Source organism: Centruroides vittatus, unplaced genomic scaffold (genome assembly GCF_030686945.1).
Source record: "Centruroides vittatus isolate TY-2023 unplaced genomic scaffold, ASM3068694v2 contig_918, whole genome shotgun sequence".
Lineage (NCBI taxonomy): Eukaryota > Metazoa > Arthropoda > Arachnida > Scorpiones > Buthidae > Centruroides > Centruroides vittatus.
The window spans coordinates 1,934,487-1,959,995 of NW_027122605.1; the positions used below are offsets into that span (position 1 = coordinate 1,934,487).

General features: G+C 27.1%; 1 protein-coding gene across 6 annotated transcripts in view; it reads left to right on the forward strand.

The window, feature by feature from the left end:
• LOC136984366 (5'-AMP-activated protein kinase subunit gamma-1-like) overlaps positions 1-25,509 on the forward strand; it is a 131,942-nt gene that overhangs the window by 46,650 nt on the left and 59,783 nt on the right. For all 6 annotated transcript variants that reach the window (XM_067281325.1, XM_067281324.1, XM_067281328.1 and 3 more), the window contains one exon: positions 1,118-1,236. In XM_067281325.1, coding sequence (XP_067137426.1) covers positions 1,118-1,236 — 119 coding nt within the window. The remainder of the gene's footprint in view (positions 1-1,117; positions 1,237-25,509) is intronic.

Below are 25,509 nucleotides of genomic sequence, written 5' to 3' on the forward strand. Positions count from 1 at the left end.
ATATTTAATATAATTTTCGAAAATATAATCGAATTCTTAGAGAATATTTTGAAGGCGAATTAAACCAGAGAACAAAAATTTAATTTATATGTAATGAAATTTGAAACATAATACTTAAAAGACTTATTCAGTTAACAAAAGGTAAGTTTTTGAATTGTTCTTTGATTGGTTACTTGATAAATTTGAAAGTTGTATATAAATTAATTTCTTTAAAATAATTTTGATCAAATTATAAAAATCATTATATAAAATTATTGAAAAATGATTGTTTAAAATGTTTTTACTTTACGTCAAGTGATTTTAATTGATTATCGATCAGTTATACACAATTACAATTTTGTCCTGTGATTTATTTAACTCAATAAATAATCGCTTAAAAGATATTATTATTATGCTTAAAATTTTTATATAATTAATAATTGTAATATGATTTGAGGAAGGAAAATTATCCTGTGTGGAAAAAAAGTTGAGAGGAAAAAAAAATCGTTTGTTTCGGTTGGCATAGTAACAAACAGACTCCATTATTATCAACTTTTGACGAATTGAATGTTTTTATGAATGAATTCTATCGATTATTAATAATTCATATTCATTTTTTTATTACATATATATCAAAAAGTTTTTCAAAGAACAGTCTTATGCTTTATTTCTTATACTTATATTCCCAGTATAAGAAATCATTATAAAGATTTTCAAGAGAGTAATATTTCAATTTATGTAATATTTATAAATATATCACCCAGATATAATTTGAAAAGTTTTCTACGAAATGAAAATTTCAATTTTAATTTATTATCAAAGAAAATGAGAATATTTTTATCAGATAACGAAACATTTCGGTAATTATCGATTAGCGTGACTTGGATTCGATATTAATACTTCATCACACGCATTTCGTGTTTTGTGTCCATTAAAAGCACTTCTCTGTGTATTATAAACAAAGCAAAACTGGGAAAGAATGGATCCAAATAATGATTGCATACTTGTATCTGTACAGTACATGGAAATGATTTTCTACTTAAACATCATCCAATTAAAGTTTGTGTTCATTCTCTTCTAACAGAATATTCAATTAAAATAAATTCTGTAAATATTAATATATTTTTGCATTCATTAGGTGCCTTACTCCGTCGTCATTCCGTCGATCCCGATCGGAGGCGCGCTTCTGGATTCCACAGGTCTTTTGACGGTTCCTTAGAACACCATACAGCTCTTATACATCGTGACCACAGAGGGGTAAGTTTATCTAATATGAAATAATTTATTGGTTATAATAACTCCCGATAACGTCCTCCAAAATATGAAAGTCGGAGGATTTCTATTTTAAGAGTTTCGAAACAATTACGATGTTTACAGATCACTGCAATAAAGTTTGATTTCGATTACATTTAGATTAGATTCTATCTAGAAATGTAGAAATTACAGCAAATTGTAAATTACTTAAACACAGAAATGAAAACTATTTGAATTAGGAGAAAGTATGCATTTAAATAATATGTTAAACTGATCTTTTCAAAAGTGAGAATAAGAGTATTTGGAACTTTGACAAGTGGTCAAAAATGAATAAGGATATTAATAAGGAATATTTTGAATAAGGAAATAATTTTCAAGACTTTTGGATGGTATATTAAGACAACGAATCTTTGAATATTGATTTTATGGAAAGCTGGAATTTCTTTTGTGGAATATTAATTAATATTTAAGATCGTGCCTTGCAATAAATAATGAGAAATTAATAAACGTGTGTAAAGGATATATAACTCTTTTAGTATAGAAATGAAATTCCATTAATAATTTATATATATAAAAATTTATATATCAAACATTTTAAAATAATATATATATTAATTTAATAATTAAAACTGAAATATACTAAAAATAATAAATATTAACTAACTTATTATATAATTTTTATCATATTGTTCAAAGTTATTTTGTGTAAATTTCTGTTAGATTAATGCGTGTAGTTTTCGTTTATTTTCATTGGAAAAGACAACTTGATATTTAAATATCAAGCCAAAAACTTTTATTTTATTTCTTTTTATTTATTCTATTCCGGTTAGACAAACAGACAGAACAAATGCATTAACGTTGTTGAACTTGGATAATTTTTCTAGAATATATTATGTACTACGCTGACGAAATGGACATTAACACCATTTTTTATATCTAATCTCAGGAACTAGTTAATAAATATTTGAATTATCTTATTTAACCGAAGATCGGCGATATTATACGAATTATGCCAATCGTCACTAATACGTCATCCATTGCTGCTATTTTTAGGTATATAGGTTACCATGGTAACTACGAATAATATCGGTCTATTCAGATAGTTTCTTAAATGGGACCATATAAACAAAACTTTATTTCTGTTTAGTAATATAACTTTTACTTGTTTGTTTTTAAAAAGTCCATATCTTTAAGAATTTAAAAAGCAGGCGGCATTCATTGAACCGTTAAAATCAACTTTAAAATTTAAAGTACTTCATGCATTTTTAACCAAATGAGAGACTCACTTGGGAAAAATTACAGTTAAAGATAATTCGGGATCCCAAATCAATTGCAAAAAGATTAAATCTGCAGAAAAACATGATATGAAGGAGAAAAGGTTGTTTTATTGTAAACTAGCACCGTTTTGTGGAATTGCATCAGTCGACCTCTTCGGATATTCGGTCGATTTGTCGACACATGCGCTTTGGTGCGGATCAATATGCCAAGTGTTTGTCAATGCTGCAGTGAAGTTCAATGTCCTGCTCCCTGTCACAAATTTTCTGACTCCATTCAGTATAGAAAAAATACTGATGCAATTTTCCTCTTCCTGATCTGCACCGATTTACTAAATATGTATCACAAATCTTTTTTAGTTTGCATATTTATTTATTAAAAAAGTAAACGTGCTTTGTAAAATCCTTCAAAATGGTTAGCATGCTTCTCCCCTTAGAAACACAATGAGAGTTTCCTTGTAGCAACTATGGCTATATTCATTTTGTTTTCAAAAATTTCTGTTTATTTTTACGATTTATAGTTTAAAGTTAAAGTTCGATCCAAAGTTTGCCTTTATTCAAATCCGTCTAATTTTTACAATAATAAAATACGACTGCATGATTAATATTAGTTATGATCTTAATGCAACCGTTAGTTTTACGATTTTTGTGACGAGTTTAGAATTCAAAAATTTTATTAATCATGGACTCACATACAGTATATTCTATATAAAACACAGGAAATAAATTAATGAATGCAACATATATATATTATTTTCCTAAATCTTTACATAGACTATGTATATATTTATTGTTGAAAACTTGTATTGTAAACGAAATTATCGAATATTTCATTTTTTGAAGAAAATGATGCCATCTTTTAAATTCAGATGAAATATAGTCTATATATTTTAGTGCATTATTTTAGGAAAAAGTTTGATCTCTTTCTGACAGTATCTCTCCAGTGCAGCTTTTTGAAGATGATCAATAATATAAATAATTTTCGGGGTTAGTCGGTCATGAAAATGAAGAAATTGGAGGATTTTACTGTAGGGTGTTTAGTGATATAGAAATAGTTTTATTAAAACGTTGCTAATTCTTTCAGTATGATTTAAACTGTGTCAAACACCGCATTTTTATTAATTATACTGTAAAAACATGCTTATTTTAATTTTTCTCTAATTGATTTACTTAATTTGCATTATCGTAAGCAAATTCATAACTTTCTAATTTTTTAATTTTTGATTGGACACAATATAAGTAAATCAATAACATTCTATAAATAGATTCAACAGTCTTAGTTCTGTAAAAATAGATTTGAAATAGTCTTTTGATCAAGAATCAATTAAACGGATAAACCATTCGTCTTAAAGTGAGTATAGATAATGATATAATAAAAAGTTTCTTAAAGGAATAGTCAGGTTTTTATAAAGTTACTACTTTATAAAGTTCTACTACTTTTCTCATAGCCATATACTTGTACATAGCCTATAACAAATGTTTATGACAAGCCACAATCATAATTTAATGTTCCCTCCTGTTGATATAAACTCTTCTCATGTGGTCGGTTTTTTATATACCAACGATGCCCAAATTGTGGCTCGCGAGCCGCATGCGGTTCTTCAAGAGCTTAATTGTGGCTTAACTAATAAATAAAAGATATTTGTTATTTTTAAAAATTTCATTACAAACATTACAAGTTCATAAACCTTCAACTAGCAAAGAATAAATAAAAAAATGTAATAAATATGTCAAAATTCTCAAAAAATAAATACATTATGATTCTGAAATTTTTATTTTTATTTTTATACCAAGAACATTGGGTGCGGCTCCCAATATTTTCAGGTAGGTAACTAGGGCTCTTACAGCAAAAAGTCTGTGCACCCCTGTTATATACTATAGTTTCAGGAATAATAAGTTAAAACGAGGAATTTTTTCTATCTGTCAGAATTTAAAAATTACATTTCAAATTAAATAATTTGGTTAAATTTAATTGTAATAAACATAAGTTAATTGTAATTTAATTATAACAATTCATATGATTAGTGATGATTTTAACAAAATAATTTAAAAAAAATTAGTATCTATGTTCATTAGTTTATATAAGTCATTTACTAAATAAAATATAAACATTCTACAAGATAAATCTTATTTATTATTTGATATTTTTACGCGTTTTTACGATACGCTGAAAGAGAAACACTTGAATGGATGCATACTCTCATAGCACCTAAAAAAATATTTAATTTTCGAGGAAGTCTCTTATATTGAAGTAATGCATCTGGGCTGCAATTTTCAAATTTTATGACTAGATTCCCACAGTCGTCTGTCAGTATGTCCGTCCGCCCGTCCGTCCGTTCCGAGAACGGAGTTAGATGAAAATCAAGATCAGATGCGGAAGGCTTGGGGACCGAAGGCCCCGAATACCTATACACGAACTTCCGGTCTGGGCCTGAAGTTACGCTATTTTTTAAATTAAAGTATACAAAAGTGCAGCCCGGCATTGTGACGATATCACAATAAGTAATTGCTCGTTTAAAGTGATTTCCATATATACGGTATATACGGATATCCCTCGTATAACACGGTAAGTTACGTTCCAGAAAAAATGTCTTGTTATGCGAATCCGTATTATACGAAACAAAGGACTAATGCAAAATATGGGGTTACGTTTCAGAAGTTAGCAAAAGTATATTATTCTTTGTCGTTACTAAGAGAAATGTGTTTATTAAAGCAATCGATAATTATTTATTATATCAATAATTAATTAACAATCACAATTAAAAGTACTGTATTAAGCGTTAATATTAATTTTAGTTAAACCAGGGAGCTTTCTTTTTACAAAGTATCGTTGTCATTTCTGCTTTTTCGTTAATCTTGATCAGAAGTATCAGCAACATTTTCATATTTTTTATTTTTATCATAAAAATTTTTTATGGATGACGAAGTAAAAAGATGTTTTTAATCGAAAATTTGTTCTAATTGGTCGCGTTTGTTCAGTCGAGTACTGAGCGATTTTTTTCCAGAATTTGTGTTCGAATACTGAACGTTTGTTGTTCGAGTACCGAGATACCGCCGTATTTCGTTCGTCATTTTATTTAAACATTTCTAGATAAGTGCTATTAATTTTCTTTTAACTGTAGGTAAGCAATCGTAAACTTTACTAAATACGAAGATTAATCTATAAAAAGAAAACACAGTGACCAATGAGCTAGAATATACTATATAGAACGGCTTGTGAACGGCTTGTACTATATGTGACCTTAGATACAGCGCTCTTGGTGGCAACGGCGGCTACTGTTGACCTCTATTTTACTTTAAGTCAAAACATTGACGCCTTTACAACGTGTTAGGCAGGATTGTCACTTTAGAATCTATTTTTCTCGTCTAAATCTAGATTGTTTTGTTTTCCCCTAGATTTGAGATTTAAGCAATTAGACATATGATATAAATCTAGATTGTTTCATTTCGAATTTAGCTATTTTCTAAATTTTATTCAATTATTATGTATAAAGAAGATAAGATCAGAGTTTAAACTTGTAAGTGTACTACTTAACTCTCAATATATCAATATTTTTATAATGTAAGTACGATCCAGGTCTTGAAGGACTTTACTCTCATCCATATGATTGTTTATTTATAGTGTGCTCCATTGTTTATTTATAGTTTGCCAATCTGATCTACACCATGCTCAGTACGTTGTTGATTTTTTCGGACAATGTTTTTTTCTTCTGAAGAATATAAGTAGTGTTCTTGTGTTTTTATTATAATTGTCGTTTGTTTGTGAAAATTTTGGTTTCAACTTATGAAAATATTTACAATGAAAATCTACATTTTGATCTTTGTAATGTTAAGAATCACATTATTAAAGTTAAAATTATTCTAAGGAAAATGCCAACACTTCTCATCAAAAAGAAAATATGCAAGTAAGTGCAAGAGACAATATGTAGAAACTGCACCAATAGGATGTCTACAAATTGTGCACGATATACATCATTTCGTATAACAAAAGTATAGTAACATGACCTTATAGTATAGTAACCTTTTGTTCGTTATGTCATTTACACAAATATCTAGAACTAATTTCATTAAATATCTTACCGGTAAGAATTATTAATATTGCTTTGTTAAAGAAGAAACGTAAAACATTACTATATTTTAAACCTAGCAGCTTGTGAAAAATTCCAGCAACGAGTTGCGTAACTTTTCCGGTTGTTGTGAGATTTTATTTAAAAAACAACTTATTATATTTTTAATTATTATCGAACGACAAAAAGCTTAATTTTGAGGGCAGTGATGAGTTTTGTAAAAAAAAAAAAAACAAAAATTGTAAATGTTAATAACGAATAACATCTTCATTAAGTCCTACTTCTCTCCAGATATGACATATGACATCCCCTTTATCATCCCCACTCCTTTAATCTTTAACCATCAATATTTAATAACATCAATGCTCCTTATACACAAGCTACCGCGCCAAGTTTTGTTTCTTATAGACGCCATCGAACACATACACGGAATAATTTTTCCATTTTTTGTTTTTTTTTTTTGGTTCAACAGATCTCAAAACGTGGATATTTGCAAAAAACTCTGAGGTTCAAATTTGACACGATTCCAATACTTCCCCAATACTCTACATAACAACCAAGAAAGTAAAATTAAGAATGTTTAGAAATTCATTTAACTTATCGCTACGGAATATTTTGTCTTGTTTAGAAACGTTTAAATATTAAATGGTATTGAGATAATTATTAAATTAATATTTTAGAGACAAGAAGCTTACAATTATAGTAGTTTAAATAAAGGGTTAAAGAAAGAAATATCTTGTATTTACTTTCAAAATTTTTTAAAAAACTAAGTAGGGCCATTTTGACTCGCACCATCTCTGTGAAGGGTTAAAGAGTACCATCTCTTCCTTTCCTTTGCACACTTTAATATGAGTTAAAATATTCTAGCTAGTTAGTTGTCTTTACATAATACAAGTGGCACGACCCCGTGACTAAAAGGAAAATGGCGGACATGCCTTCAATTTTTAAATATGGCTTCGCTACAGCCACTCTATGTACTGTACAGTAATATATTCTAGCTCGTTGACAGTGACAGTCTTAAGGGCTAAAGTCTGAAAGCAACGACAACGACACCTGGTTGATAGGAAAGTTAGTGCGGTTTTCTTCCTTGTCCTATCTGTTTTCATTAAAGTAAACCTGACAAAAAACACGAAATAATTTGAAAATTTTAATATTCTAAAATTCACTGACAAATTTGAGACCGTGTTGACGAAGGATACCTGTATATATAAAATAAAATTAAAAAACTAAATATTAAATTTTATAGAAAAAATAAAACTGTCTACGAATTTCAATAAACATTAGTCATCGAGTTGGGAATAAGGTATTTCTAAAGTATTTTTGATACGGAATTGTTTTATGTTGAATTACTGCTATTGAAACTACTATTGAAATTCAGTTTAATCATGATTATTAATTTAAATTTATCTACAAGTAGTTTTATTTAGACGTAGAACTATATTATTTTTAAATTATAAATCTACGCTGATGTTTTTATACTTCTATATGCAATCTTCATATTATCATTGAATTGCTGATAGAAAGGATTTACAAAAAAATTTTGACATTTATTGAAATTTATCTGGACGTTATAACGTAAGGTTATAATTATTGATGTTTTTAAATGTCATACAATTACATGCAACCTATAATGTATTTAGTATAAAATATTTTATGTGAGTGAAAAATCATACAAAAATTCGAACATGTTTTGTTTAAAGTATAAAATTTTATGATATATATTGTAAATATATTTATTAAAAATTAAATAAATTGTACAATGATTGCATTATATATAATTATTTCATTGAAGCAATTTAATGAAAATAATTCAAGTAAATAGTATATTTTCTAAAATATATATCTGATGCCAGAATTTCTGAACTGTCAAAAATAATTGTTTTCAAGAATAATTTATAAAAAAAATCTAGGGATAATATTAAATCACATCATATTAAATTAAATTATGAAGATATTTTAAAAGCTTCTTTATTCTTCTTTGTACGCGAAAATAAATTATTCTGTTAAATAAAAATATGAATACGTTCAAAGCATAAAATAATAAAGCTAAAATTAAATTAAGTAGAAAATTGAAAATTTATAGAAGAATTTAAATAATAAATAAAGATAAAAGGATAAAAACAGATATAATAGAATTACTCCAACTTTTTTAACTGCACAATATATAATTTTGAAAAACTAAAAATAATTTTACAACAATATTGAGGATGTACTGAGAAAAATTAAAATTTCCTTAATATTTTATTGTAGTATTTTAATTTTCTCTATATCATTGATGAATTTAGTGAAGTAACGACTGTTTTCTTTAAAATTTAAATTCTTATTCGGTTAATGTAACCCTTGGTGCCAAGATGGCGGCTCGTGTCTGATTCTAGCAAGGAAACAGTGGGATGCACGTTCTAACTTAACCTAACCTATTCTAATAAATTACCATAATTATTAGCAACCAAATTTATTAGAATAGGTTAGGTTAGGTTAGAACATGCGTCCCACTTGTTTCCTTGCTGGAAACAGAGACGAGCCGCCATCTTGGCACCAAGGGTTACATTAACCTATTATTCAAAACACGTTTTATATGTTGATATAAAGCTTGAAAAGCTAGTTTAAAACTTTAAAGTTAATTTAATGTATTTTCATTTAACAAAAAAGATAACGGAATTATATTTATAAAAGTATTGAAACTGGATAGTGCATAAGACCGCTAGAGCTTGTACGGGGCCTGATTGATAGGGTGCCTCCTTTTGCCATTTTTTTGAACAAATGAAATATGTAAAATGTTTCTTTATTATAAAAAGTAAACTTAAAGACTTTATTTCTTGTCAGAAAAAATAATTGCAATTTATTGGGGTAGGAACCACTAAGGGTTCCGTGCCCGGATGGAAAATTCCCAGTTCTAACTCCCTCTCGACAGCGCTGATGGTACAGTACAGTACATATTAATAGAATACAAAAGTGATATTTTTAAATATCATAATTGCAGTAAGCAATAAAAAAAAAAAAAAATCACGATTAACTTGTTAAATGATCTTCGCTTTATTTTTTATAATTTAATAGCATGTGGTAGAGACAAGGAAGATTATAGTATTGATTAATATATATATTTTAGAAATGCGTGATACATTTTCTAAAATCGTTATTTCGTGTGTAATCTTTAATTTATTACATAATTATAAAACTGGTTGTTAGATAAGGTGTTTCTTCCTTCGCAGGTCACGAGATTGGCTTTGTGTTGCGTCATTAGACGGAAAATCGGCTTATTAAGTTAAAAATTATTTAAATACCTCTATTATTTTAAATAATACGAAAATTGTTGTTATTATTATTATTAATATTGTTTACTATTGTTTATTAATTAGACACAAAAATGAAAACACACATACAAATATGTACATATTATATTAATTAATTTTTTAATAAAGAAATTTGAATTATTTTATCAGAATTAAAATTAAATTAGAAAATAAAATTAAAGTAAAAGTAAACAGAAAAAGTTTATCAGAAATTCATTAAAATTTATTGTTGACTGCACCACTCTTTCACTTTTTAAAGATTCTTCCAATATATGAAAGTTTAATGAATTTACTACTTCTAAACTGTAAACGTAAATAATGTATGTATTATATTAAAGGAAAATAAATTTAACCTGCTGAAATAGAAACCCGTAATAAACATTTCTCCCCTCCCCCTTAAAAGACGAGTCATGTCATCGTGTGTTCGGGAAAATATTGTTACGTCATAAAATTTGAAAATTTAAAAGAGATAAGTTTATTGTTAAAAATAATTTAACGAAAACAAATTCATATTTATTTTTAAAATCCTTTGTAAACGAAAACTTATTTTTCATTTATCATAATAAATTAATAAATTTTAAATGCGCTTTCTGAATAATTTTCTTTTGTTATATATTTTAACTTATATATTTTCTTGACAGAATTATTTATAACTGGATTAAGTTAGTATAATGTTTATGAAGTTTATGATCATGTACATCGATTTTTCTATGCATCGCAGTCGGCGCTGCGTATTCCGTCGGGTGTGCACGTACTTGATTTTCACCTGTTTACAGTGCTTGAAATTCTAGTCTTGTTTTTGCCATTGAAAGCGATATATTATTTATTATTCGCATTTTGATGCTATTAAGCCCTAAAAGGAGCAGTCAGAACGTAGAGTATGACGTTTATTTGCAAGTCTCCCCTTAGTAAGGGACTTATATTTAAAGTGAGTTGCTTTATTTATTTATTCTACTTTGCTTTGGATGAAACTTTTCACATTTTTGTAATAAGTTAAATACTGAATAATTAACGCGGGTAAATTAAAATAAGTAGCATTGGCAGATGATGCATGGTTTATTTAATGTTGTTAGTTAATTAGATTATGCATGTAATAACTTACACAAGAAGATAAAGTTCATGCTCTGTCATAAGTCCTTTTATTTATGTAGAAGTACCAGTACATGTGTATTGAAATATAGAATTTCTTAAATATAAACATATTATATAATATAGCTTCTGTATGATTTTTACTTTTTAAATAAGCAACTGAATTATCAATGTATTTGCATTTTTAATTCGTCTTTTGCATTACAGAAAGTTTAATAAATGGCACAACATAGTTTTTTTTAATAAGCATTAATTCCTGTTTGACTTTAAAAATTTGATTATTGCATTTAATAAATACCTGTAATTGATGTGGGTGAGAAATTCTTAAAAAGTGATTTAGTTTATCAAATAAATTGAAAGCATAATTACATAATTACGTGCATTTCTTTGTTAATAATATATACAGTATATTATCAGATTACCAGAATAATCAAATAAGATTATTAACATAATTTAATTTAAACTAGACCTGATCAGTCTTGCAGAAATTTTCTCAAATTATGTGTTTAGATAATGCTTTTTAACTTAATAGTCAATTGTTTTATGTATAATAATAATATGTAATATGATGGTAGAGTTACTACTTGTTAGAATCCAAAATACAGTCAAACCTGTTTTTATGCGCTCTTTTTATGTGCGATTTTTATTTGTGCGATTTTTTTAATGCGAATTTTTAATTTGTGCGGTATAGTTGGCGACTAGTCTCGTGCGATTCGTCATGTCTGACGTTGACTTATTATAGCTAAATAAACTTATTATAGCATAAATGCACTTATTATAGTAATATTATTGCATGAATATGCGAAAAATGAAATAATTTACTTTTTAAGTCAACAAAACACCACCTGGACAAAAATATGTAAAACAGACGATAGACCAGACGATGCAGTCAAGTGCTGACATCTGTTGTCAATAAATTCTATTTCGTACGGTTTTGAGTTATTTTCTATGTGAGACTTTTTTATGCGGTCCCTGTTGACCGCATAAAAAAATTATTTTTTAATTGTGTTGCGAAAACTATTATTTACAGCCATTCGTGAAGTTTCGTGAGATTTTTTTTAATGCGTTTTTTTTAATGCGGTCCCTATCCCCGCATAAAAACAGGTTTGACTGTATTGTATACAAACTTCAAACTTTATTGATTAGTAAAAACTTTTGTACTTATAAGCAAAAAGAGAACTACATGTAATTTTATGCATGTAACAAGTTAAATAGATAAAGTAAATAAAATATTTATGTGGGTATAAATTTGTTTTTTAAATAAATATTTTCAATATAAGCAAAAATATTTTTTTGGTTAATGTTACTTAGGTAGCCAAGATGGTGGCTCGTCTCTAATTCCAGCAAGGAAACAGTGGGACGCACGTTCTAACCTAACCTAACCTAACCTATTCTAATAATTTGGTTGCTAATAATTATGGTAATCTATTAGAATAGGTTAGGTTAGAACATGCGTACCACTGTTTCCTTGCTGGAATTAGAGACGAGCCGCCATCTTGGCTACCTAAGGTAACATTATTCAAAAAGGTTATTAGTAATGTAAATACTATACTTATGATTATATTTTATTAATATGAACCATAAATAAGTTGTAATTACAACGAATGAAAATTTCTGAATTAATTTTTATTGGTGATTTACTATTGTGAGACATAGTTGTTGAAATATTCCAAGTAGATTTGAAAATTTGATTAATATTTATGCATGTTAAGGAATTTTTATCATGATGTTTGAGAAAAAATGTGAATGAAACATATTCATTGCTGTGCTGTTCTCCACTCCAGTATTGGCAAATTTAATATTTGTATTGACTATATAAATTAAATTTTAGTTTTAAATATATAATAATTCAATTATTTTACATAAATTAATTCTTATTTTAAAATGCAAATCTAAATAACTACATTTATCATTAAAAAAATAAATTGCACAATTTCAGATAAATAATTGATCATTTAGGAAATATATGAAGCAATTAAATTAAAAAGAATGAAAAATTCAAATTATTGAGAATTTTGTGGCACATTTAAAATTAGAATGAAATTTAATTAAATCATGAGTAATTGGAAATCACACAATAGATTGCAATGGAAAAAAATGATTGTGAAATTGTTCATTATGCTAAGATAATTTATTGTGAAGTTAAAATAATTTGCAGCATTTTAATGATAAAGTACCATATATAACATTAAAAACCTAATATAAAACAGTACCTATATTATACTGTACTGTAATGTAATTGTAATGAATACTGTAATAAATTGTTAATTTATGGTGTTACAGTATTATATTTTATTTACATATTTTAATACCTATATATTATAATACATATTTTAATCTATTAATAAATATATTTATGTACTGTACAAAAATGTTTTTGTTTAAATTTATTAAAAGTAAAAAATATAAACATACAAAGGAAAGGGAAGTGAGTTAGGCAATACATGTTTTAGAGGCTAAGTGAGAAAAGAACTTTCCTAACATATAGTAAATAATTAAAACAAAGACTTTCAACAAAAATTTAAGTGTTATGCTAATACAGTAGAACTTGGATAAATTGAAGTTGAAAGGATTACAAAAATAATTAAAATTATCAAAAAATTTGAATTAGGCAGTTTAAATATTGGCATTAAACTATGTAAATGAAATATAATACTGTAACACAGTAAATTAACAAATAATTTATTATGGTATTCATTACAATTACATTACAGTACAGATCTGTATTATATTAGTTTTTTAATGCTATGTATGGTACTTTCATCAACTACATATTTTTAAAAATTCTTGAAATTTTGATTAGTTGAACTATTATTTCTATACTAAGAATGGGTGGGTTTAAAGAAACATGATGAAAAGCAAAAGAATATATTATAGTATGCATAAGTATGTATATAGGTGTAGGAATATGTAGAAACTTACATCATACATTCACAAACATACATCAACACACAAACCATTCACAATTCCAGTCACAAATGCTCTCATGTTTCTAGTATTTTAAAAGTTGAAATCTCAAAAAATTGTAGTTGAAGTTGTGTAAATCGTCTAATTTATTTAGCTACTCCAAAACCACTACTGTACCATCTTTTAATAGGCAATATATGGTATAGTATTCGAACATGCTAAGAGGTTTACTTAATGAAAAAAAAATAGTATTAAAGCCACTATATCTGTCCTTGCTGGCCATTCAGCCTTGTTATAAAAGGAGAACTGTGGAGCATTATCGTACAGAATGAGCTCACCTTGACTGTGCACTGATTATCCAATAGAGACATGTAATAAGTAGTGCTGATTCCCAGTTATTTTACTAAAATGACATCCTCATTCCAGAACAAGGAAGCCATGATTTTTCTGTCCAGTTTTTAAATACAACTTTGAGCATGGAAACACTCTGAAACTATTCCTTTGATTGTTGCTTCATCTCAGGATCACACTGATGAAGTCATGTTTCATCTGTAGTCACTAATTAAGCCACAAAATCTCCAGCACTAGCATTGAACCATGCCAAAATGTCTTTGGAAGCAATCATGTAATTATGCCTTTGGTCTGCATGAGAAGTTTCAGAATCCAGTTTTTAGAATCTTTTTGTATGTCAAGAACATTGTAGATTATGTGGGAAACCTTTTGTTGAAATCTGCAAGATTTCAGCAATCATCTTGACAGAAATGCAGCAGTCTATAAGGATCAGATTATGGATTTTATCTGCATTTTCATCTATATTGCTGAAATGAATGAAATGGACTCTCCAGAGTATGGCTCATCTGTTACTTTGAAATGGCCCATTTTGAACACACTATCCATTTCTTCACTGTTGTGAGGCAATGCCTGTACTAGCATCATCAACATCTCTCAGTGAATTTCCTGTACTCCTTTCTCCTGCAGGAACATTCGAACCAACTTCATCATCATATGCTTCTCAATGCTGCTGAATTTTAGTCTTTGTTCTGCCAACGTGACTTCAAATTGTCAAAGTAAGCAAACTAACAGCTGTAATGGACTTTTATGGTGCATGCACTCTAGCAATGATTTCTCTCTAATATTCATGTAGTGTGGCTTTTAATCTCTTGCACCTGAGAAAAGTTAGTTTTCAGCTTCCCTCACATATATAAATATATTTGTAAATTTATAATAAAATTAATTATTCTATTAAAAGTAATTTTATTTTATTATAAATTTGTTTACTCTTTAGTCTGTAAAAATTATTGTTGAATAATTACTCTAAATTCTGTTGTTAAATTAACATATTTTCTATGCTATTTGAATAGTCTACATTTGTTTATAGAAGCTTCTTTTTATATATGTATGTATGTATAGCATCATATAAACTAGTGTGTTATTATTATTATGGTTGACCATTTTACTGATGATGCTTACATAAACAAATCAACATAATATATATGTATTATGTTTTAGGTTTATAGTTATATAATAATTTTTTTAAACTACAAATAATTTAAATAGAATAGTATACATATATGACATACTATATATATTATTTTTAAGTGAACAGCAACTTAGTTTGAATTTTAAATATAATAATTTTTGCAACATTATATATTAAATAAGCATGCATGTTCTTACAAATCATTCTCATCAAGACTCATCATTGTAGAACAAGAGCAACTTACTGATATTTCATCACACTCCATGTTGAAGTTCATTTCCTCATAGATATCACATTTTTGGAGCTTTGGTGAAGCAGGTGTATCCAGAAGTAGGTAACAAAATGCTATGATTTTTGATTTCTTTTGCAGCTCCTACTTATATAAGACATGGTGTTTAGGTTTGGTAGCCGTCAAAACCAAATACAGATTGCAATTGAATGTTGAGATAGATGTGAATTGCAGTTTCCAAACTTGTACTAAGATTTGAAGAACTGATGAAGAAGCAAATCCAAAGCCCATCTTTCTCATTGACTTTGTTATAAGAATAATATGTCTTAACCAATCTACAATTTATGACATTTTAAAGTTCTATTTATAAAATAAACAGAACATTTACGTCCAAAACTTGTTTTTTGTATCCATATACTTTCAGATATGGTGGACTAATTGCTGAAAAAGATACCCATTTAAAAGTGTTTTTTTTTTTTTTTTGGTGACAATGTTGCTCCAGGGATTTATATTTAGATTAAGGAAGCTGTAAACGAAAAAGTTAGAAAAAGTTGGTATAGAGGAATGCATAATTTGTTTTACCATATCAATATTTTCCATTTAACATCAGCACTTTTTATATACATGGTGGGCCAGCGAAAACGAAACGGCAGAGTGTTTATGTTCGTCCAAGCAAAGCGCTCGGACAGGTCGATTTTACTCTCGAGGGGACATCTTTTGCAATAAAGTTTTTGCGATTCTGAATATTAACTAAACAAACATTTTTTTTCGAAATAAATGTTTGTTTAGTTAATACAAAATAAATGAGTTCTTAAAATTTTTTGTTGTCTGTTGTATTCAGAATCGCAAAAACTTTATTGCAAAAGATGTCTCCTTGAGCAAAAGATCGACCTGTCCGAGCGCTTTGCTTGGACGAACACGAACACTCTGCCGTTTCGTTTTCGCTGGCCCACACTGTATATATATACACACACACACATACAGTATATATAAAACATGTTGGATATCAGTTTGTTTATAACATTAAATGCTAAAAATAATTTTAAAAACTTTGTAAAAGTAAACTTGTTATTTACTGCAAAACTATTATTTATATTAAAATCATATTGATAAATGATTTTATACAAAATCTAGATACAAGAGGAAGTTGCTAGTGTAATTTGTCAATGACTATTCCTTTGGTTGAATAAAATATATAATCATATATATTAAAACACATTACATAATACAGTAAATATGAAATGATACATTTTTGTAACAACAATTGTTAAAACAGTCAATAAATAAAATCTGTGATTATAAAAATAAAATTGTAATTTTCAACACATGAAATACTGCATACTGTAAATGATATTAATATTTGTTTTGTAAAAACAAACTAAATGTTTAAATGTTTCCAAGTGTCTGAATATGAATGAAATAATATTGAAAATACAGTATAGTGAAAAAAGCTTATGTGCATAATCTCTGCAAACATTTCAGTTGATATTCTTTTCAAAAAAAGAATTTTCTTTAAATTAACCACTTATTATTGAAACGTTAGTGGACAATTATTGCTTTTAGAAAGATGTTTTATTCAATAATATACATTTTTTTACAATATGCATTTAGGCTAGATTACTAGTTTGGCCCTTTTCAGTTGCACTATAAATTAAAAGCACGTAAAAGTTACATTTATATTTATAAATTATTCTAAGGAGTATTTTTACAGAATTTTATGATATTACTTATATTTAAACTGTTTACATATGAAAAAGTTTACATATGACATTTACATATGAACACTGTTTACATATGACATTTTTTGTTGTCTTAATTTTTTCTTTAGTAATGTCTGGAGTTGTGTATTGTATACATATACATATAAGATTTTTTTATCATCATCATTATAAGTGAAACCAAACGACAATTAAAATTAAGAATTAAAGAACACAAAGCCACTATTAGGTTAAGTTTTAGAGAACTGGTTTATGCACATCAAAGAACATAACTGTAAAATACACACAAGTAATATTAAAATTTTATGTAAAGAAAAAATTTAATAAAAAGGAGACTTGAAGCATACTGTTTTATAAAAAAAATCTGTTAAATTTAAATGGTCTAAAATTAGATGTGTTGGAATGATGTTTTCTAATTAAATAATTTCTGTAAACTACAACATGTTAAAAAATTAATTCTGATAGTATAGTTACAGCTTTGCCTTCTTGTACACTTTAAGATCAAATTTGTAAAACTTGAAGAAAATATTTTTTTATAATGTAAAGAAAATCCAAACTGTAAGTTATTCTATAATTTTTTTTTTAAATATTGATGTATGAAAACTAAAATAATTATTTAATTTTGATGTAGCTTAGTAAATAATAGAACTGGAAACGTTATTAATGAAAAAAGAAAAAATTAAGATGGCAAATTTTTTTAATATGCAAACAGTTTAATTGTAAGTAATAATATAAAATTTTGTAAAAATAACCCTTAGAATAATTTATAAATATAATTGTAACTGTTATGTACTTTACTAGTTTGGCCCTCTTCAGTTGTACTATAAATTAATTTGGCCTAAATGCCATATTGTAAAAATAAGTATGTTATCGAATAAAACATCTTTCTAAAAGCAATAATTGTCCACTAAGGTAAGAATGTAATGCTGTTATGGATAAACAAAACAAAATAAAACATTGTTTACTCAAGCTAATACTGTTGTTTTAAATGTACAATATATAATTCTGTGGTTGGAAGAATAAGGGCCACTGTGATGGGCTAATGCATTTGACATTGGATATTATTTTTCCCAAACCAGAGAATTATTTTTAGTTGTCAAAATTCATCAATTTTCATTCTCAATAGTAATAAAAAGAGCAATGAGTTTATCAGGATGACAGTTATTATGTCATGTGTTTTAACAATCAAAGTTAGATAGGGGTTAATTATCAGCTTTGAATAAAAATATTATCTTATACTGGAATTAGAAAGAAATTATATCAATTACCACCTTTTAAACGCTCCAGCAAATAATTTAATATTGTAAAAACGTTTTCGATCGTCTTTAATAATCTTCATCAGTTAAATGATAAAGTAAAAAGAACATTACAGAAATAGAACATAATAAATTAACATTATGAAAAATAATAAGTGCGCATGCGTGTACAATGTTGCGTGCTTAGGGAAATAAATACAAAATAAAGATAAGGATATTAGAAATAAATATATAAATAGCTCAACAGTTTCGTGTTAAAAAAATTATAGTCTCTTAATAATTACAGTTTATCTTCATAAAACGATTTCTACGCTGTGGACAGAGAGTGGGCATCCCTATGATTGATACAAGTTGTTTTTACTTGCGCTTTATAAATTTCAAGTTTTTCAAGATGTTTGATAGAGTGCTTGTTAGACATGGGTCTAATAATGGAAGCCTGGTCCCATATAACCTTGACTTCCTGTTGGTTGGCGTAAGATGCTAAAACGGTGCTATCGTTGTTTTTTCTAATGGAATATTTATGTTCTTTGATTCTTTGTTCCAAGTTTCTCAAAGTAGCACCTACATAAACACTATCCAAATCAAAACGACAGTCTTTGATAGGTATGGAGTAAATGCCCAAAGTAGCGATCTGGTTGTCATTCTTTTTATCATTCCTCAGTAACTTGTACATCGTAGGATTACGACGATATATAATCTCATCGTTCTAGCTTTCTTAAATAACATCAATAATAATAACTATGGTTTAAAGTTGCGACTGGACCAAGAAAGCTTTACTAATGTCCATTTCCTTGACATTAATATCATATGCAAAGGAGGTGAAATATGGACTAACATCTACCGGAAACCAGGTCTGAATAACAACATCATACCAAATAATTCAACGGATCCTAGACACTTTAAATATGCAACTTTCTGAGCGTGGATCAAACGTGCCTTTACTCATTGCACAAATATACTTGATACTCACAAGGAATTGGAGTACATTATCCAAATTGCACAACCAAATGGTTACCAAAAGAATCTTATAAAAAAACTCATCACAACTTTTCAAAATAAAACTAACCAGCCTCCCTTAATTAACAATAAACGCAAGACGGTAATCAACTATCCTCCCTTCTTAAAAAAAATGATGAATGATATTGCGAACGTCAATAGTTTACAAATTATATATCGTCGTAATCCTACGATGTACAAGTTACTGAGGAATGATAAAAAGAATGACAACCAGATCGCTACCTTTGGGCATTTACTCCATACCTATCAAAGACTGTCGTTTTGATTTGGATAGTGTTTATGTAGGTGCTACTTTGAGAAACTTGGAACAAAGAATCAAAGAACATAAATATTCCATTAGAAAAAACAACGATAGCACCGTTTTAGCATCTTACGCCAACCAACAGGAAGTCAAGGTTATATGGGACCAGGCTTCCATTATTAGACCCATGTCTAACAAGCACTCTATCAAACATCTTGAAAAACTTGAAATTTATAAAGCGCAAGTAAAAACAACTTGTATCAATCATAGGGATGCCCACTCTCTGTCCACAGCGTAGAAATCGTTTTATGAAGATAAACTGTAATTATTAAGGACTATAATTTTTTTAACATGAAACTGTTGAGCTATTTATATATTTATTTCTAATATCCTTATCTTTATTTTGTATTTATTTCCCTAAGCACGCAACATTGTACACGCATGCGCACTTATTATTTTTCGTAATGTTAATTTATTATGTTCTATTTCTGTAATGTTCTTTTTACTTTATCATTTAACTGATGAAGATCGTTAAAGATGATCAAAAATGTTTTTACAATATTAAATTATTTGCTGGAGTGTTTAAAAAAATGGTAATTGGTATAATCAGCTTTCAAGATACAAATTCAAATAGGAATGTGTAATAATATCAATTACAGTGTGGTTTGAATATAGGGAAAACAAATGGGAGAGAAATAAAAGTTAAGTGCGTGTATATGTGAGTTTGGTGGTTTTTGGGAAAAATAACAGATGTTCAAGTCTACAGCACACAAAGGATTTTTTACATTTTCTAAATATACTCATAGTGGTTTTAGATAAAGGGAAAAGATATTTGATAAATTTATAATTGCAATTTAGAAGTGGTGTAATCCATCCTATTGCAGTGTCCACATCTTCTAAAATGTCTTTCAAACATAGATAACCTACATGTAATCTGCACAAAAATATGTAGATAAATTCCATATTTTAATAATTGAGTGGAGTGTAAGCAGAATTTTGCCTAAGTCAGAAAATGTTTTGTCTGTGATTGAAGTTAAAAGTAACTACATGACAACTAAACATGATTTTTTGGAAATATGTACAGTACAGCTCAGTAAGGCTAATGAAGCTGAAAATTTGATGTACAGTACAGGCTGATATTCAAGGTCAAACTGCCATGTAAAGTCTATAGGGCCAATTATTGATTGTAAGCTGATTGTGAGCTATGTATCAATTGAGTTTTCAATTGTTATTAATTGACATTAATGTCTATGACAATTTTTTTTTAAATCTTTACAATGGGCTGTTTAACATGCATCTTGGTTTCATTCATCACAGCTTTTGATTTCAGTGATCTGCTTCATTAATATCATTGATTCAGGAAGGTAGATTATGAAGTTTGTATAAGAAGGCAACTCAGGCAAGCTGGATTATGCATTAATTTGTGTTGCAGCTGTAGGAGCAGTGGATTTGTTGATATGGTTTCTGAATTTTCCAGTGAATGTGAAGCCATTGAAACTTGGATGGAAATATCAAAAAAATTGCTCCAGACTATTTGGTAATGAGTAAAAGAAAATAAACTTCAAGTTTTCATTTTCTTTTACTTGCTCCAGATTCAAATTGTCTCAATATGCTAATATTAGCTTAAATTGACTAAGTGACTAATGCTGATTTGTTTATTATTCTATTTATATTATATTTAAAAATAATGATATTTTGATGATTTTAGTGTAATTTGCATGCATAGTGCTGTCATGTGCTGCCTGTTGGTGTCTATAAAATAGATTCACTTTTGTCCATCAGTAGAATCTCCTAGAAATTTATTATGGCTATGAAGGAGAAATTATTTTATTTCATTATGAGTAATATTTCATTGTATATAAAATATATTTTATAAGTCAATAAAATAAAAGGAAAAAAAAAGAATTTCTATATTTGGAGAGTCCAGGGCAAGTGCCCTGACAGGCCTAGCCTAAAGCTACCATCCAAAATTGGTATATTTATTCCAGCTGATAATCCCACTGTAATTTTACATATGTAGGCCTACTGTACATTACATACTGTACATACAAACACAAATTTACAACAGTGTTTTTTCTCCCCATTAGTGATCTGCAATTATCTACTAAAGAAAACAAATATCAAAAATATTTAATCCTAAATTTTTGACTTTATTTATTGTTTTCATTTTTATCTCTGATGATGTACTCAATTTCAATGTATTTTATTTTAGACTATAATTCATACTAATTTTCTATTCTTTTATTTGATTTTCAGCTGAGTCTTGAATTATCAATATATCTTTCATCTAAAAATAATAAATTATGAATAAGTATTTATCTCTAATTAATATGCAATTTTTAAAAATTTTTTGAGCAAGCTTTTTTTTACTGTTGAAGTTAATATCTACTTAGAGTTATCTGAATAAAATGAAGAAAGTAAACAATCTTTTGTGTAATAATTATAAAAATGACAATAAATTAACATGTATTGTACCAATAATTTATAAAAAATGAGAATTTCATAGATTAACAATGAAACTAGCAATGTATTGGGTGATAAAGAATAACCTGAAGTGGTGGTTAAATATGAAGTTTGAAGGTGTGTAATAAATGGAAAGAGAATTCTAATGTGTGGAGTTAGATAACTTGAAATAACTTTAATTCTCTTTTCAAGCTGCAGTAATGTCAGTCTGACTATTGAAAATGATGGTTTTGATATGGATCAATGATTGCTGTCAAACCATATTATCTATTGAAATTGCTTTCTTATAAATTTTATTTCAGTGTATTGAAACAATCCATATATATATATCTTAAAATTTTGAATAAAACTGTAGCAAGACTTGATTTTAAATTAGGTTTCAAACTCATCTTTATCATGAGTAAAAAAATTACTTATTTATAATTTTACATAATGCATGGTAGAATTATTGTAAATTTACTTATTATATGACATTTGTAAATAATTGATCTTATTCAGCATTTATAAGATCAGTTTTATTAAATCTAAATTACATAAATTTATTCTATCAATTTTTTGCTTAAATTGAGCCTTGTTTTAGAAAAACACTCCTCTGTTACACTCACTATGTAAATATTATTTATAAAATTAGGGAAATTGTACAGTTTAATAAACTTTGTGTTATTAATGCTATTATTATTGTATGTATTATGATGGCCTAAATTGCAAACATTTGACTGTTTAAATGCAAAAAAGTTTAACAATTCTTTTAAGAATTCTAAGAAATTTATTCATTTGAAAACATTTTTAAAATTCATCATTTTTTCCATCTTTAACTTAGAAAACCAAATGTAACTTCAACAGAACATAGAACATTTTAATATTTTTTCTGAAAAAAAAGTTATAAAAATCTGCTTGAAAAATATGTTAAATTCACTTACCAATATTAACTATTATCTTTCATCTATTTAAAAAGGAATGATGAATTCTAAATAATTTAAGAATAAAATTTATTTGGACTTCTTAAAAGACTGATTGACTATTGAATTAACTTTAATAATCAATAAATGCTTTTTTAGATTTTATGACATATTTATAATAAATTAATAGAGACAGATTAATATTATCAAAGATTATAAAGTTTATCACGTACTCTGAACTGATTACGGTTTGCACATAAACAAAACAAACAAAAACAAACGTTTTCAAACTCCATCCAAGTTCATCAGGTTTTGTAATGATTCCCTGATGGATTTTGTTCATGTACACACCGTAATCAGTTCAGAGTACGTGATTAACTATATCCTGGTGTGGTGAGTGGTTGATTATAAAGTTTATTTACTGTTGTTAATATTGTAATTTTAAATATTCAAAGCCATGAATTTTTAGTGTTTATTTCTATTATTTTTTTAATGGTTGTAATGTATGCTTACATAGTGTTTAAAACACTGGATTATATTATATACAGTGTCTTTCTGATGAAACCAGAATATGATAAGCTACTGGTCTTCTGAAATAATATGAAATTCTTTGGGATCATTGCTATATGCTTGTTTAAAGGAAGACTGAGTAATTTCAGAGTTAAATATAGTGTTACAGGCATTGAAATAGTCTGGAACTGAGACATGATCAGATTACCTTTCACAGTAAATACATACATTACTCTATCACCTGAGTGAACTAATTCTTTAATTAATATAACAATTGTAACTAATATTTATTTGAAAAATATTCATAACTTTTTTGTTTTATGATAGATCTTGTTGTGGTGATAGATATAATGTGAATTATAACTTTCTTAGCATTAACAAAAATTGGGAATTGATGTTACTTTAATACCTAATATTTTTTTTATACTGTTAAGACATTTTTTGTAATTTTAAATATTAAAAAAGCCAGTTGTGATTATTCTTTGCTTGTATACTTAGTCTTCTAGCCCTGACAATCTTGCCCACTACTATGTTGATAAAACTAATGAACACTGATACTTGGTTGTGGGTTTGCACCTCACCCAGTAGGTTGGGTATGTTGAGTTTTCTTGGTTTAGTTCATGTGTCTACCATCTAAATAGGGGCCAGTTTTCCATAGAAAGTCGTCCTGAGAGGCATCTCTCATAGCAGATTGCCCATGTATTGCATTGTTATATTCCACCAAACCAAACCTTGACATTCTTTGAAGCACAATCTTAATATTCTTCATTACTTAATAATAGTCTGTGTTTTGTTATAATTTTTTAAATAATAAAATATCAGAAAGAATATAGTAATCATTGTTAATTTTTTTTATTAAAATTGAATTGATTAATTGATTGAAGCATATTTAATTTATTATATAAAACATAAAACATGAAATGATGATTATCTTTCTAGAGAACATTTGACTTAGTAAAATTCAGAGATTTATTGATCTCATTATGATAAATTACAATTACAGTACTGTCATAATGTCAAAGGATTTTTAACATATTTAAATTCTTTTCAAATTTGCATGAAAATTAAATTCTAAAATGTAATTTATAATTACTGTATACTCTAGACTAATTATTGTAAACATATTGTACTGTTTAATTGTAAAGTAATTACTCATACAAAAATTTTTTTATAATCGATTTTAAATTTATTTATTTTGATGAAAAATGTAAACTAGGCATAAAGGATACAAAGATTTAAATTTCGAAAATACTACTATAAAATATTTTTAATTTTTGGGCTAAAGTCTTTAATAATTTTTTATTTTCATTTAAAGAATAGTCTATTAAGTTTGTAATTTATGCACTAAAAAATAATAACTATTCTTATTTAGAAAAAAATCATAAATGTATTTTGATACATTAAAGTGATTCATACTTTATTCTCACAAAGACTTCTTGTTTAATTCTGAATAATTTTTAATTAAACAATTAATTAAAAATAAATGATTTATATATAAAATACTAATTTTTAAACAGTGAGTGTATAAATTTTAAAGATAAAGAATATGGTTTACTAGCTTATGAGATCAAACAAAACAAATGTAAAATAAATATATACATAGCATTTCAAATATTAAAAATTTATCTGTTTGAGTTATAAATACTCCTTTTTTAATCAATGAAAAGTTTAAAATAAAATATGGGAGAAATAATACAGATTTATATACTTGTTTACAGCCTTACAATCTTTTACAAAAACATATGTAAAAGTTTATTGTATTTCTCTAAAAATACTTGTTATAATCAACAGTCATTTAGGATTATTTTGTGCTGATTGTGAAGTTTTCAAAATAAG